The 16,735-nt window shown below is 39.6% G+C and overlaps 1 protein-coding gene across 2 annotated transcripts in view; it reads left to right on the top strand.

Moving 5' to 3' along the window:
* The first annotated feature begins 12,436 nt into the window (after positions 1 to 12,436).
* The window catches only part of c9orf72 (C9orf72-SMCR8 complex subunit), a 9,683-nt gene continuing 5,384 nt past the window's right edge, over positions 12,437 to 16,735 (top strand). The window contains exons 1-7 of one of the 2 annotated variants that reach the window (XM_072457564.1): positions 12,437 to 12,582; positions 13,250 to 13,749; positions 14,752 to 14,847; positions 15,423 to 15,487; positions 15,986 to 16,058; positions 16,292 to 16,408; positions 16,623 to 16,735. The exon at positions 16,623 to 16,735 is cut by the window's right edge and continues 123 nt beyond it. In XM_072457564.1, the coding sequence (XP_072313665.1) occupies positions 13,303 to 13,749; positions 14,752 to 14,847; positions 15,423 to 15,487; positions 15,986 to 16,058; positions 16,292 to 16,408; positions 16,623 to 16,735 (911 nt within the window). In that variant the 5' untranslated portion in view covers positions 12,437 to 12,582; positions 13,250 to 13,302. The remainder of the gene's footprint in view (positions 12,583 to 13,249; positions 13,750 to 14,751; positions 14,848 to 15,422; positions 15,488 to 15,985; positions 16,059 to 16,291; positions 16,409 to 16,622) is intronic. The other variant, XM_072457565.1, reaches the window with a different exon arrangement.

Raw genomic sequence — 16,735 nt, forward strand, 5'->3', positions numbered from 1 at the left:
TGGACTCCGAAAACACAATACCCTTTGTGGCTAGGTGTTTTTTTTATTAATTTTTTTATTTAGTTAATTTTATTGTATTTCTGTTTCTGTAATTTGTGATTTTAATGCATTTTTCCTGCTGTGTGAAGCACTTTGAATTGCCTTGTGTATGAAATGTGCTCTACAAATATACTTGCCTTGCCTTGCCTGATCTCCTTAGAATCTTCCCAAATAATTTAAACAACAGGGCATGTTGGCCAGGACGCTGGTTTACAAAGCTAACACTATTTATAATTCCCTCTATGAGCAATTTTATAGATTGATCTTCAACATTAAATTCAGCTGGCAAACACTTCTATCCCATCATACTAATTTGACAAAATCACCCAAGTTCTGATGCACTAAGGACCATCCAATTTTAAGAATGGACCTCGTGGTGGAAGATAGACAGTCACTTCAAGTATTGCGTGAGTAATCATTATGACTTGTTCAGCGCTTTCCTCCAAAAGGGGAGCAATAAGAGAAGAATAGAAGTGTTTCATGTTGTGTGTTGTTTGATGGGAGATAAAAGACAAATGGAGGGCTCAGACGACTGCCTCTCCCCACGGATTCCTGTTCAAAGAGTGTCGTCATCAGGGAAAGACTGCATGGGACTCCCTCGGTATCTTTGCAAAAGCATGTCGGAAATGCCTTCAGAATATTCTGATGTAGTTTATAGTTTTACAGCAACACTGGCTATGTTTTTATTGTTAAAAAGATTCAGCATTTGAGATTGAGGTTTAGGGCCAGGGACTCACATGCCACCATTTCAATACAGTATAGAGTCTACAACTTATGAAACCATTATGATTATGATTATTATGATACAGCAGTACAAGAAAAAAAATGTAGGCCAATTGCATTTTTTTTCCAAACAGTCATGTCATATTTTGGATGTAAGCATATTTGTCATTTGTGCACATGTGGCAGTAGGCCCTCATAACCCCTGACAGCCTATGGCCTGTGACCTGGGCCTTTAAAAGGAGGCTTCCTCACCTGCGCTGGCCCTTCTCGCCTCTGACGTCACCCGCCACCTGGGAGCAATGCAAGCGGCACGAGGACCGGAGCATTCGTTCTGATCGCCCCAAAAACACCCCAGAGTTTAGGCTTAAAGCCAGCGATCACACCAGCGTGTTAACCAGGTTGGTTTGCGCATCGTGCGCTCACCAAACCCTGCTCAAACCTTGTTGTATGACTCGTGCCGCACGCTCCCCAGGTTTAACGCCCCGTGCGTGACGTTACGTGCAGGCTTTGTGCGCCGGGATTCCTCCCAGCCACGGCGCGCATAGTGCACAGATTCGAGCACCGGATTGGTAACCCCGCGGGTCTCTCCTCCGACCCCAAACCCAGAACTTCCCTCCAAGTGCCCTTGGTGGGTTTGGGCACGTTCGCACCGGCCCCTTTCTACATTGACAGACTGTAACATATCAACGTTTTGGAGTTTTCGAGTGTCGGCTCTGGCCCCCAGCTGGACTGTGGGACTGTACCGGGTCCCAGGCCTGCTGCTAAGGACCAGCGCCACCTCCTGGTAGGGTAATTGGGCTAAGTGCCTTAAGGGACAATCTGGGCTGCTGTTTTATTTTACTTTTATTTCGGTGAATTGTTTAAATGTGTCTACTGTTTTAGAGGTGTGAATGTGTGAATGAGAGTAGTAGTAGTTTTTATTAAAAATACAAATGTTTTATTTATTCTGTCTTTAAAATTTAATAAATTGTGAACTTGTTTTCCTATATCTGAGTCTCCTGGTCCACTCAAAGAAGTTGCGCTTGCCTTACTTGTGTATGTGTCCCTGGCACCAATCCAGGGTGGCGTTGTTGGAAACTAATACAGTCAATAATTCATTTAACCCATAAATTGGAATTCATGTGGAAGACATCCACCTAAACATCATATCCCTATCGTAGCCACGACACACACATGAAAACATACACATTGATATTCTTGTGCAGGGCTCAAAGGGGTTCTTTTAAACCTGTAAAAACAGCCTTTACAACACAAACATTCAAGAAATATACACATTCAAGCATTAAAGTAGGTTCATAATAATCACATCAAGCTGTAATTTCCCCAAAGGCAAAAACAATTTTCAGTTGTGCAATTTAGTTTTGTGAAATATCTAAATAACTATGAATATTGTCCAACTTGGTCCAAATTAAGTAGCACAATACAATGATTTGTCAAAGCAATATGATTGTGTAATAAAGAGAATTTGTTCAGACTAAAGTACATATGCTGCTTCTGCAAAGGCGATGGTTGTAATGGTGGAACAGAATGTTTGTGCCCGACTGCTCAGGTGTGGATGTGTAGAAGTGAATGCCACTGGCACTCAGCCATGGGGAATTGGCGAGGAGGTTCAAAGAGGGGCAGGAGCTTTGGTGTTGACCAAAGAAAAGCTGCACAGGGACAAAGCAACCTGGAAAACAACAGGGCCAGTGTACAGTAGAAAAAGGAGGCAGAGAAAAAACAAAATTACTATGTGAAATAAATCTGACAGAGCAAGAGGTTGGGGTGGTTTTCATTACACATTCAAATACATAGTTTGTTTGTGTTTGTCTTTGTATTTATATCACAGATCCACAGCAAAAAGACTATACTGCTCATAGGTGTTGGGGAAAATAGCATGTATTCCCTGAGCCAGTACATTTCTCTCTACAGCAGAAGCAAGGCCAGACTGGACTGGATCAGACTGGAATTCACATGATCACAATGTCTTAGGGTTCATGTCTCCAAGTCCCAGAGCTGATGGAAATGCATTAGAAATCCAGTCTCTTCTTTCACTCTCAGGCTATTCTTCCATTTATAGTACAATAGTGTAATTTCATAAAAAAATAACTGCTACTCATTTGCGCAGGAATACTGGAAACAATGTAGAAAAATATTCAGTTGTAGTAGTATGGACACTTTTTTTAGAAAAACTTGGTTTCTGCTCTCATCCAAGAGTAATTCTCAATCTGCTGATATAGTTTGAGAACTGAGATATTTATCCTTCTCTGCCCACCAGGCGGAACCTCAAGATAATAGCTTGTCGGTTGACAGTTTTGTTTGAAACATTCTTTGTATCCTAACAGCCCTGTAATGGGCGATCAAAATCCTATTGCAAGCTGGCTGTAGCTCCCTCATCACTGAGTACTGGATTAGCATCAGAATGGCCAGGTGATGCTGCCCCCTGGCTTCAAAACACTATTGTATACGACAGGTAAGTTGAACCTTAAACCTCAATTCCTGTTTAGTTTAAGGAGGAATCCTCTTTTCGTAGCTTTAAGAAGATGCAGGGCGCTCTGTAATCCTGATTTAAACGTACCGTCTGTGTTGATTACAGAGCACCATGTATATCAAAATTGGTATAGAGCATTTTTCATATTGAAATTGAGTTTGACATTTTGTGACTACACTACTCATAATACTCCCCTAATGCATCATACAGTACAATGGCTGCCATGTTGCTCTCAAACATTTGGAGGTTCAGTCCCAGCTTTAACCTGTGCTGTAAAGCGAGACCTCTGACATTCTCTTGGGCAGTTGTGGGTTTCTATTGAAATGTACTTTCATAATTATGATTTCAGTCAAAATTATTAATGCAACTCCTAGTTCAACTCATATTACTAATTCTGCTTGCTACTACTGTATTGCTTTTACAGTGGTACACATAATTCTGCTACTTCTTTGGTCACCACTACTCCGAGCAGATTCAAGCGTAACAGTGGTTTCTTCACACCTTTAGCAGGAAGCCTAACCTCAGTGCTAAATGTGGAAGGTGTAACTGTCAGTTGAGTGCGAAGTGTCTGGTAACAGCTGGTGCAGTGAGCCGTTAGTTAAGTTGCACTGTGATTCTCAACTAGATTCTCCATCTATTTGCTTTACTTGCAGCTAAACGTATGGGCCTCGGATTAAAAGGGATCCGTTTCTATCATGCTCCATACTCTGAGGCACTTACATTAAGGAGAATGCTGTGGGTCTTTCCTTTTGCATGCTAATGAGGGTATGCCCATGTCAGAGATTATATAATTGCAGTGAGGCAGAGGCGCTGAGCCAGACCAGTAACACAGTGATGATTCTTTTTTGGCTAAATAAATTTTTCTAGCTGGCCTTTGTGCTTTGTTTGCAACCTCACTGAGCCAAGGTAGTCCAACTCAAGCTCTGGAGATGGCTAGCACAAGGGGGTGCCCAGGACTGACATGTTGCCCCAGTAGCATGGATGGGTCAAATGCAGATAACTAATTTCCCCACAGGGACAATGGAGCTCAACAGTGATCGCCCACCACACCAAATTTTAAGTTTTAAATGTGTTTCTTGGACTGAAAACTATATGTTATGAACATTACTGCTTTGCCTTCGTCATGCCTTTTAACCTCTCGTTTTGGTCTTAATAGTATTTTTTTCCAAAATCAACGGGAACTTCAATGACAATAGGCACTTTAATTTAAAATAAATTGTCAAATAGGATAAGTAATTGCATGGGTGGCCCTTTATAGCATAGTAATAACATAACAGGGTAAGAGCATCTGTCATTGTGCTTTATTTCTTATTTATTTTGATGAAACAATAGAATTCTTACATTAACCAAGGGAGACTGTACATTTTCAGAAAACATGGCTACAATTTTCTTGGTAATAATATATTAAAGGGTTGTAAAATGTATTTTACTAATGCTGTTTCCATCGCTTTGTGTTGTAAAGCGACAATGACATCCCTACAAATAGGTACACCGCGCAAACCCACTTGCAGTTGAGGTATTTTCTCCTTTTCTCACAGCAGAGGTAAGTCACGGGTAACGCTTTTGAAATGAAAAGAGTCCATGTTGTCATAACCGTCACACCACCACAGACATATTCAAAGTGAAGAAGGTGTCTCCATGTTTCAACCATTCACTTTGCCTTTGAAGAGAGAAGACTTTGAATGTTTGCTGTGTATCTAAATGTATGGGAGGCGAGAGAGGAGGCGAGTGTTTTTTTTAAATATTCTGCTAGCCTCTACAAGTGCTTATTGATTTCTGTCTGCTGAGGGCATTCACAGTCTTCTAGAACTCCGAACCCTTTCAAAAACTTTGGATAATTTGTATTGATCCCAAGGATGTCTGTTATGTATTCATGCAATGCACTGCTTGAACATGGAACTTGAACAGAGCAATTCACATTATATTCTTTTTTTTATCATACTGGCCTCCAAGAGCTCTTTTAAAACTGTGATGTGGTTGAACACAAGTTTTTTATTCAATCCTCAGTTAATTTCATAGCAATTTTTCTGTCCAAAGTGAATAACATTAGAACTTATTTCAAAACATCAGTTGTGTCCTTAGGCAAGTCCTTGTTTATATGAATGTGGTTAATAGTGTGTGAGTGTGATTGATGGTGGTCGGAAGGGCTTATGGCGCAGATTGCAGCCTCACATCTATCAGTCGACCCTAACGCAAACGTAGATACTACCAAAGGAGTGAATGAATAGTGTAATGCTTTGGGAGGCTTTGTTGAGCCTGTAAAGCGCAAGTGGAAAGCAACTGCCTTTATTGATACATGTTTGTTATTTGGAAAGTAAGTATTTCTGTCCATAAATCGCCACTCTCAGAACAACTGGGGCATTTTATAGTCTAAAGCTGCAGTGTTCTACAGCCTCTACTCCAGTGGACCAAATGCAATAGAAGAAAAGGCTCATCAAAGCAGCAATGAAACTGATATCACTCTTGTGCTGCTTGGTGGTGGTCAAGTGGTTAAGGCATAGCACACGTATGCCAGGCTCCAAGTACAGCTCCAAGTACTCCGACAATTTACTGCATGTCCTCTTTTCTCTCTCATCCCTCATTTCACACTCAAAAACACTTGAGACTGATATTACTCCACAGTTTCTCACAAATGTCAAGTCAGTACTGTGTGGACTATGTAGAAAAAATAAAAATATGGTTTTATTTGGATATAACCTCCAAATAAACTTACTGGCATTGCAATCTTTTACAATTGCTATTTTTCTTTAAACACCTTTTCATGTACAAAAACAACCCTCTACAAAGCAAAAGCTGTAGCACTTTTTGAATGATTTTCAGCATTTTCCGTAATAGCAGCATAGCAACCGCAGTAAGTTTTGATAGTTTTTACATCATACACATGCTAATATTTTACATTTAGGATGGTATGTTTTGGAACAGTTTTTACATCATACACATACTAGTATTTCACATTTAAGATGGTATGTATTGGAACAGTTTTTACATCATACACATACTAATATTTTACATTTAAGATGGTTTCCTTCCACATGTTACTGACAGGCTGTGAATAGATTGCCCCTCACATTATAACACACATCACTAGAAAACAATATTGGGTTTTTCAAAGGACCTCCTTTTCTCTTCATCGACTCAGCTCTCTCCCTTTCAAGTATACTAACTTGTATTAAATCAGACAGAACATGTTGTGAAGCTCTCTTTCAAAAGTCTCACACAACTGTTTCCTGTCATCCTGTGTTTGACTGTGTCTGTTGCTGGCCGTCTTTAAAAACTCGTTATAATGATTGGCCTATGGCAGAGTACCGTGCAGCTGGACAGGAGAAAATGAGGGGCTTTGAAGTTAGCTCTTGTGAAAGGCAATACCCAGATCCACACTGCTGCTGCTGTTACTGCTGTTGTTTCAAACTCTGACTGTCTTTGAATCTATACAAAAGGACCAGAGCCTATTACGCACTTCCCGGCTGTCCTCACGATGGCCTGTAGAAAAAATGAATAATGATGATACTCGCCAAATGAGCTCCTTCTGAATGGGTGCATACATAACATTAGGCAATACTGTAAAATGTAGGCGTTAGATGCACTTGAACTTTAAATATATAAAAGTACACTCTTTACCCTTAACACAGACGTCAGACAGAACATGGACAGCTGTGCCCTGCAGACGCCTTAACACAGACTTCAGTTGTGCCCTGCAGACATCAGCCTCATCTAACTAACACAGGACTCATGTCAGCAGAACCACTTATCAATATGGGGAAAGGGAGGGACACTGCACTCAAAGAAGTCCCTGAGTGGTCACAAATTGGGCTGGACTCACAGCACAGATGCAGAGCAGGCTCTATCTCCGGAGAAGACTGAGGTCTTTTGGAGTGAAAGGGCCACTCCTGAGGACCTTCTGAGATTCTGTGATGGCCTCCTGTATGGTGTGGTCTGCTGGAGCAGCACCATCACTGAAAGGTTATGTGTGTATGTGTCATCCACCAGTAATCAAGTGAAATAACATACCGTAATGTGAATTTTCCCTGGTACTATTCACTGAAGTTTATCTTTATCTGTTATTTATTCTGTGCATATGCTGCATATTTATTCTGTGCATATGCTGCACTGTAACCAGTCAGAGTCACTTATTATGCATAATAATGTGTATCCCTTTCATTTTTGCTCTACTGGCGCAACCTTGCTTAGCTTCTGATATCAGACAAGATCGGGCATTGTGGTATGGCATAAGGTGGTATGCACCCTCCCAAAAACATTACCATAATAGTTTTCACCTTTATACCTGTAACATCAAACATTCACAATGTAAGCAAATTAGCTGCTCAAGGCCTCAGTGCCTTGAAACGCTTCCTTTGCTGAAACAAATGTCCATTCCAAACAGACATGTATAGTATAGTGCCTATCTTTTCACAGTGGACCAAAGTACTGTGGAAGTGTGGAAGTCTTGGATTGCCAGAGACCCTGGAGGCTGCTCTGAGCCTGCTCTGAGGCTGCTCTGGGTCGTTTGTCCTGGCCATGTGGGTGATTGGTTGGAGCAGGATGTAAACACTGACACTGCAACCAAAGCTGCCTTTTCCTAGTCTCAGACACTTCAAAACCCTTCTAGCTAATAAAGATATGTATTCACAGTGAGCACAGCACATTCTTCCTTTTTTGTACTTGGCATCCCAATTTACATTCATTGCAATTCATGATCTAAACACCACCCCTTATTAATTTAAAACTGACTACTCTAGAACTAGGGCCACTAATGCAGGGGCATTATAGGCGCAAAATTCACTCAAAGCCTCACAACAAGACAGGCTTTATAAAAGGACAGAATCAAAGAATCAAAGCTGACTTCCGGACTTTTATCTTGTAAAAAAAGAAACGTTGGATTTCCCCCCATAGCGTCTGAAATATTTTATTGATTGTAAACTATAAAGAAACATTTTGGGATTAGCATCTGTTGGGTGTGGTGGGGCTGTCCACTGTTGCTCCACTTCAATGTTTCAAAAATGTGCAGTGCACATGCCCAAAAAAGCATGTTCCTATGTGAGAATTTCGAACAAATTAGAATTACAAGGTTTTAAATCAACAACAGCTCTTGACTGCATCCATCTCCTGTTTTGAACCTGAATGAAAAACTGACTATAATATCACCTTAATCCATCACTGAGATAAATGTAGCCTGGACTAACTGTTTTCTACAATTAAGAGCAATACACTTTTTAGTTCTAAAGAAGAATGACAATCTGGCTTTTAAATTATTTGTAAGCTCTTGTACGTGTTTGTTGAAAGAGAACTTCTCATAAATCCAGATGTCCAAGTATTTGTAGAAGTGTTCTACCATCGAGCGTGAGAATAGATACAGGTATTTCTTTGAGGCTTTGAGTGCCTTTTGGAGTACACAGTTTTGTAGGATGAACTGAAAATCCACTTCAATATTTTTGAATCACTTGTGCAGCAGAATGCGCCCTAGTATATAGAATCATATCATCTACTGATACCACTATGTTTAAGATTATGACCAATTCAGCTCTATATGTGAGATAATCTGCAAACCTTACATGAAAAAACATAGAAGAATGAGTTGTGTAGATATGAACATTTATCTCTGATTTATTTACAATAATGGAAATGTGTTTTAGTGTTTAGTTTAGTTTATTAAGATCCCCATTAGCTCCTGCAGACCAGTTGCTACTCTTCCTGGGGTCTCCTCAAATTCATTACATACATTTCTTTATATACCCCACCCACACACACACACTCACACCTCTAAACAAACGCACACATACCTCACACACACATACACACACAGGAAAGCCCAAGGTATTATATATATCTACCTACATACATACAGCATATACATGTATATAAATACACTCACAGATACATATACATACAAATACATATACATACAGAGTGAAAAAGAAAACAGCAGTAAATAGCTCATTCACTAAAACAAGAGAACAAGAAAAATAACAATTACATAATATTATTAGTTATACTACCACTATCATTCCCATAATTAGTAATCAAATCTTAACTCCATCCCTGAAGCGCATTATTGTGTAAAAAGGAAAAGCTATAACTTCTTTTGAAATACCTTTTTGTTATTTTCAAGCAACAAAAAACAGGTTGTTTTATAAAAAATGTGTTTTATATCTGTGGGGGGATTTAGAAAAGCCCAACCAGAGACAGGAGTTGAAAATTAACACTGGCTATAAACTTTGTATGCATCACATCGGCTGCATGCTTTGTTTTAATATAATAAATAAATAAAATGCTGTATCTTTAGGATTGTATTTTTTGTATCATATTGGTGGTATTTAAATGTAATACAAGTTATATTTAACATGTTTTCTCTTTCTGGACTCTTTTTGATGTGATGGATAAAACCATATTTTCTGTACAGACGGTGGATATTTTGAGAAAGTAATGTTTTCTTTTCCTTTTCACAGCAACAGACCCTCCTTGTATGTAGTTGAACATAATGTGTGGCGTACAGCAGGCGCTGCATATAGGAGGAGCTGGAGGGAACACTGTAACACCATTAGAGTCAGTGTAAGCGGGTTATGTTCTGGGTGTTCTCTCACTAGGATGGGAAGGTAAACGCTGTGATTGCATCCGGGAATCTGGTCATCTGCCAAAAAGGGTGGAAATGAAGGAAATCCAATTCTGACGATGCAATTTGTCTTACACTTATTATATTAGATGCTAACACTGACCTACTGACAGTGTGACAAGGTGGTTAGCAGGGTTATTTTCAAGAGGTGAGATTTTACTTTGAACATAGTGTAATAAAGTAGCATGTGCTGAAGAAAGACAGGACCCAGGCAGATTGTTAAAGGTGTGTTGAGAGGATTTACAATGAATACAGACTTGGAGAACAATCCAGATATACTTCTACGCACACTAGTACAAAATGAGCGTACATAATGAGTTCCAAGTAAAGAATATACGTTTTGCAGAGGAGTAAGAACAGAAAAACATCTCAAATAAAGAGGCCCCCTTAGATATAATGTATTTACTACTTGAACTGTGTTCTAAACCAGATGTGGCTTGTGAGGCAAGAAGTTTACAAAAACATACTTTCACATATACATATACATATACATATACTTTTACATATACATATACATATACAATTCTAACAATGCAATACTTCAATGCCTCTAGCTCTTGAAATGACAAATACTCATGCTCAGATTATCCTTCATTGTTGTTGTTATTTTCAGCTTTGCATATTTTGTTCAAATACAGTTGTGGCAACAAATGTTTTTATGACGCTACTGTCTAATCTCAATAAAATACTCTTCAATAATGATCGTATGATAGCATGTAGTACAAAGATCAGTTATTGAACTGTTTTTTGGTTTGTACCTGACTTTTATTTATTGTATAGATAAGGGAAATGCCTTTGTATGGGATATTGTAAAAGCAGCTATTTGTGGAACAAAAATTAGACTGAATGATTTTAAAAGATATATTGTTGGCAACTGAAAGCAACTGCCAGGAACAAATAATTGTATCCAATCCGAGAGTTGGATGAGGTCCATATCTGTGATTATCCCTGACAGTTGTCACTGTAATCCCTCATTCACCCAGAACCGTTGCATAGTATAAAAAGTTTAATTTGCACTTTGCAAGTTGTTTTGACCATCAACACAATTTATTTTTTCTTCTACAGTCCATTTCTAAAAAAATTGTACATTCGACATATTACATAATCATCCTTCCTGAAAATGTTATTCCCTCATTAAGTGCCAATCTATTCATCTGGTTTTATCAATGCCATCCCACAAGCATTAAACGTAGAAACTAAAGCACATTTCACCAATTTACACCTGACAACCCTGAAACCCCCAAATTTGGGAAATAGAGTTGTTTTTACCCATAAATCAAAGAAAGTCAGCCATTCAGTGCACATAAAGCACAGCAAGTGACAAAATGAAGTTAATTCTCTCAAATAACGTGTCACCCTAATGGGACTTTGATCCTTGCAGAGCTTTTATCTGGGTGTAAAAATTCATTTTCACCTTCAGTAAGACTTCACAACATCCCCAACATGCATCAGAGGGTTACATGTGGAGACTAGGAGAGTTTGGCAACTTTCCTTCGGTTCACCTTGAAAACTTTCTTTCTAAAAAGCTCTGTTTTCCAGTTTATATAGACCCACTGAACAAAGACATTATAGCAAGGCGGTTTGCATGCGTCGTAAATGATAGAAAACTTAACGACACTTTAAGATGACAAACTAGAATAGGAGGCAAAAACAATCCATAGCAGATTTGCCCTGGTGCCCGTTTAAATGGGCGATGATCTACTGCTATATAGATGTGCGGTGGCCCCAAAATCATCAGCTTGTTTCCCAAGGGAGCTGGGAGCTATAAGGAAGAGGCACAGGAGGTCCAAGACAGAATTATACCAAGACACTGCAAAAAGCAAGATCACCTGGGAGGGAGATCCTCAGTAACACAAGCCTTACAACTTCCTATCTTTTTCAGAGAGATTTGTAGTCATGCATTTGGGGCTGGCCGCAAGAGGAAACAACGAAGAAACCGAAATAGTGAAGACTGAGGGAGTGACCGGGGTTATAGGCTATGCTGAGCAGCAAACTATAATGATTGCGTAGTGCAGAGGTAGTTTGGGCTTGAATTGCTGATAAAGGATTTAGTAGTGACACTGAGGCTAGGGTTGTGCTTGGTTTCTTTTGCATGAGTTCCCTCATTAGGAATAGGAGGATACCGCTCCACATTAGGCGAGATTAGGCTACAATTTTTGAATAGTTGGTTTAACAGCTAGGCAGAGGCAAAAGTACCCAATTTAAAAATACTTATGCAAAAGAATAAGGCAATTTTGTTAATGCATGAGACTATATTTAAATTACTTAAGAAATATCAATGATAGATGTAGCTGCCCTAGATGTTATCAAGACGCCTTTGTCTGTTTGAGGAGAAAGAAGCCAAATTCAGACCTGCTATTATGTTACGCTGAAAAAGAGGAAATGAATAATTACAGTGTTTTGCCTGAAGATATGTTCATTTATGTCCAGAGTCGAGTAAGTGGATCTTAATAAGTAATAACTCATTTTGTGCAGGTGAATGAGGTGGACGCGTGGAATAAAAATGACATCATTGAGGTTTAATGATGCGACACAGACACTAGAGGGCGCTCCGTATGAACAGCTGTTGGTGACGTAGACTGACGTACACGGAAGTATCTGTGCGCGCGTCCGATGCTGCGAGTCATACGAGGGTCCAGTTTGTGGATAATAAGGTGAAATAGTTACGATGGTACGACAGCAGCAGCTCAGTGCATTGTCTGTGATAACTGTATTGTGACCGACAATAAGAAACGAACATCAAGTAAGTCGTTGATCTCTGTTTTGGTTGTCGCTAGCTTGTGCTGCTGTAGATTGGGCTCCTTTACAGTTATTACAAATCCCTATACCTAGCGATTTCAATGATATGCCTGAAGACACACGTTTGTGTTTGCTGTAGTTACATAGATGTTAGCTATTCCTGAGTATGCTCCTTTCATTGATCCATGCGATTCTCACGCTGCCGTTAGTGTAACATCAGCTGATTGGCGTCATTGTAGCTGTGACAGCAGTGAAATCTCCTTCGTTCCTGTTTTATTATAGCTCAAACTGACTGGTTCCATTCATGACAAAAAAGCTTTTTGTCCAAAAACTAGATGTCAAGTGAAGAAAGGAAGTGCCTATCAGCTTATAAGCTTAAGAGAAAATGTAAAAATATCATTTATTTAATGTTGATTTAAGTGTTATTGGTTCTTGATTTTGAAACTGTGTAGCAAACAAAGCATAATAATAACATTGAATCTGATGGACACAATTTTGCTTTCCAACGTAATAACAAATAAAGAGTCTTCTATATCCAGGTTAAGGCACTGACCAAACTGGTTCAGTGGTGATTGTAGTGATTGTAGTAGTTTTTAAAACAGGAAGAATGCAGGCTACATTCAGTTCCTTTTTAAAATGGCACTAGTAAAACCATCTCTCTTTTTTGGTAGGATTTAAATTTCGCCCTTCTTTGAAGAACACATTTACTCTTCCACACACTCCAATGTCATCTGGCTGCCCACCCCAGTCTCCTGCTGTGGCAAAGACTGAAGTCTCTGTAGATGGGGAATGCCCACTGCTTGCTGCTACGTTTGCCTACTGGGACAACATTCTGGGGCCCCGTGTACGCCACATATGGGCTCCCAAGGGCAACCAAGTCATGTACCTCAGCGACGGAGAGGTGACTTTTTTAGCAAATCACACTCTGAACGGGGAGATTCTGCGCAGCGCTGAATGTGGTGCTGTGGATGTGAAGTTCTTCGTCCTGGCGGAGAAGGGTGTTATCATTGTGTCATTAATCTTCGATGGTGAGTTGAAAGGAGACAAGAACACGTGTGCCTTGTCCATCATCCTGCCTCAGACGGAGCTAGCCTTCTACCTACCGCTGCACGCCATCTGTGTGGAGAGGCTCAAACACGTCATCCGCAGGGGTCGCATCTGGATGCAAAAGGTTAACTCTTGTACATCACACAGTATATAAACTGTATATATTTAAAATAAAACAAATCAACGTTTCACCAAAAATATACATGCATACTAATTGATTTTGCTATAAGTTTGTGTTGGAGCAGGGCCGTTTATAACGTAAGGTTTTCTCTGAAAGATTTCCATTATAACAGAATTTCCTTCATAGTCATGTTTGTGCAGTTAGAGATGGTGGGGGATAGACTTACCTGTAGGTGTGTTGGGGAACACTGGGGAGTGTTGGGGAGTATGTGTGTGAATGTTGTGCATATAGGGGTGTGTAATGAAGGGCTGTTCAAATACAGCAATTTATTGTAAATAAAGAAACACATCCATCACACACCCATATATGAACATGCACACATACTCTACAACACCCTCCTCTACACCGTGCCTCAGGTAAGCATATTCTAATCTCCCAAACCCCTTTTCACCTTGTCTTTATTCATTAAGCATTATTGCAGTACATTGGTAGAATAATAAGGTTGAAGTCCCTCAACACAGAGGGCCAACCTGGCTAATTAGCTCCAAATGATTCAACTGAGGAAACTAGTGTGCATGTAATGATGTGATAATAAAACCAGTCCAAAGAAAATGGCTGCATGTGGACAGCCTCAGAAGATGAAGAGTCAGGTCAGCTCAGGTTGACAGCCCGTCTCCATGTCCTTTTTGTTTCATCTTTTTTTGTTGTTGTACTGTACGTCATGTGCCAGCTCCTGCTTTCAAACTCTTTCCCTCAACGCAATTAATATTTTAAGACATCAGAGTTTTATTTTTAGGACTTGTGTAATTTTTGATATAATATGAATATCTTGTGGTTTTTGTAGCTGCCAGGTAAGGCCAGCCGTATTCTTTTCAAGATTAATAAAACGGTTGTGGTTGCAATTTGATCTTGAAACTAAGCACTACTGATATCGAAACAGAAACATGCACTGTTTAGTATTAAGATGGCACAATACTGTCTTATTTATTATTGTACTACTTTCAGGGCTACAACATCATATCAGTGCTAGGTTTGGAGATCATCCCGATCATGGAGCTTCTGGCGTCCATGAAGATACACAGCGTCCCAGATGACATCGATGTGCGTAAAGGAAACGCTTTTAGCGCTACCGTCTCGTTGCTCTGGTTTTGACATATCCTTGTATATAGCCCCATATACAAGCACACATCAATAAGTTACACTCCCAATATAACCCCAAGAATTGTTGCCAGTACTCAAATGACATTTTTATTTTTGTCATAACACACACATAGTTTCTATAGGTTCAAGCCACCTGTTTCCATGGAGATGTGATTAAACGTATCTATCTCCATGAAGACAAGTGAACTCCCCACCAGCTAGTAACATAGTGAGCCATTAATATTGACTCAATCCATGGGTTTCAGAATAATGAGGAGTTAGGATCGTTCCATAGCGAATACAAATTAAACAACAATTTAAACAATATATTATATGTTTGGAATGGGGGAAATTCCTCAAAATGTTGCAAACAAACCCATGTACCGGTATATTATTATTCCTATTTTCATAAATATAATTTTTCATAGATCTTGTCGTTTTTTGTGTTTAAGATTTCTGCCTAACATATTATTATCCCTTTTGCTTTTTCATTTAATTGAGATTAATAATACATTTGCCCCCTTCCTGTTGTGCAGATTAAAGACACAGTTCTTAATGACGACGACATTGGGGACAGCTGCCACGAGGATTTCCTGCACAAGTGAGTGCTGCAGTACATGCAAATGGAGACAGATGACGAACACTGCCCATTTAACACCTATCAGGCCTGCAATGATAAATTATGGCTTTCCACTTAGTTGACTTCCCCCTGGAGAAAAGGCTAAAATCGCTTAGTGCCAAGAGGCTGTGAAAAGTACATTCTGACAATAAAGTGCCTAATCGCTCAAAGCAGCGCAGGGAAGCTTCAGTGTCCCATGAAGATGACAAAGCATGTGCTAATCCCTCTCCACTCACCTGTGTCATGAGGGTAAAAAGTGTACAAAAGTTTGACGAGGGCTTTTAATGCTTTAATCAAAACCAGATTAGCCTTCAGTACTTTGCCCAGGAGTGCACGTCGGACAATATATAATGAATTATTTAGTCAATATAATGCACTATTCTGGCAATGCCTTTGACTATTAAAAGCTGTCTCTATAAATGCCTTGTTTATCCTAATGGTCTCTTATTTGCATTTCTTGTCTTGCTTTGTGTGTATCAGGGCCATCAGCTCTCATCTCCAGACGTGTGGCTGCTCAATAGTGATTGGGAGCAATCCAGAAAAAGTAAACAAGGTAGATTTCATAGTACATTCATTTTCTACCGCTTTTCCTATCAGGGGTCGCGGGTAACTGGAGCCCAATCTCATAGACATAGATTAGATTATAGATTTCATAGTTGAGAGGTTATTTATACTTCTACTTTTTGTGTTTCCTAGACTCCTTGAATGTGTCCTTAACTGTGTTGTATTTATATTTGTCTATTTACCAATTTAAAAAAAAAAAAATTGTACTTGTTTTTCCTGCAGATTGTCAGAACTCTGTGCCTCTTCCTGACCCTGTCTGAGAGGAAATGCTCGCGCCTCTGCAAGGCTGACTCCTCGTTCAAATACGACACTGGCCTGTTTGTCCAAGGTCTGCTCAAGGTAGCTTACATTTTTATTAGTCAGAAGAGACATTAGATTTCCCCTGTATCTTCTACTTATTTGTTTTTTTGCTATTTTTTGCGGTTTTCTTAGCATTATTTTTCCAGCTGGTGTGGAAAACCAGATTTTATGTTAGCGTTTGAAGTTTCATCATGTTTTATTGCAACTGAAATACTCATGATAGTGATTATGCTTTTGCCTTTTTTCCCTCCAGGACTCCACAGGCAGCTTTGTTTTGCCATTCCGCCAGGTGTTGTACTCCCCATATCCCACTACACACATTGACGTTGACATCAACACGGTGAAGCAGATGCCACCGTGCCACGA

Source organism: Eucyclogobius newberryi, unplaced genomic scaffold (assembly GCF_026437365.1).
Source record: "Eucyclogobius newberryi isolate DKJ021-1_F unplaced genomic scaffold, fEucNew1.0.hap1 SCAF_21, whole genome shotgun sequence".
Taxonomy (NCBI): domain Eukaryota; kingdom Metazoa; phylum Chordata; class Actinopteri; order Gobiiformes; family Gobiidae; genus Eucyclogobius; species Eucyclogobius newberryi.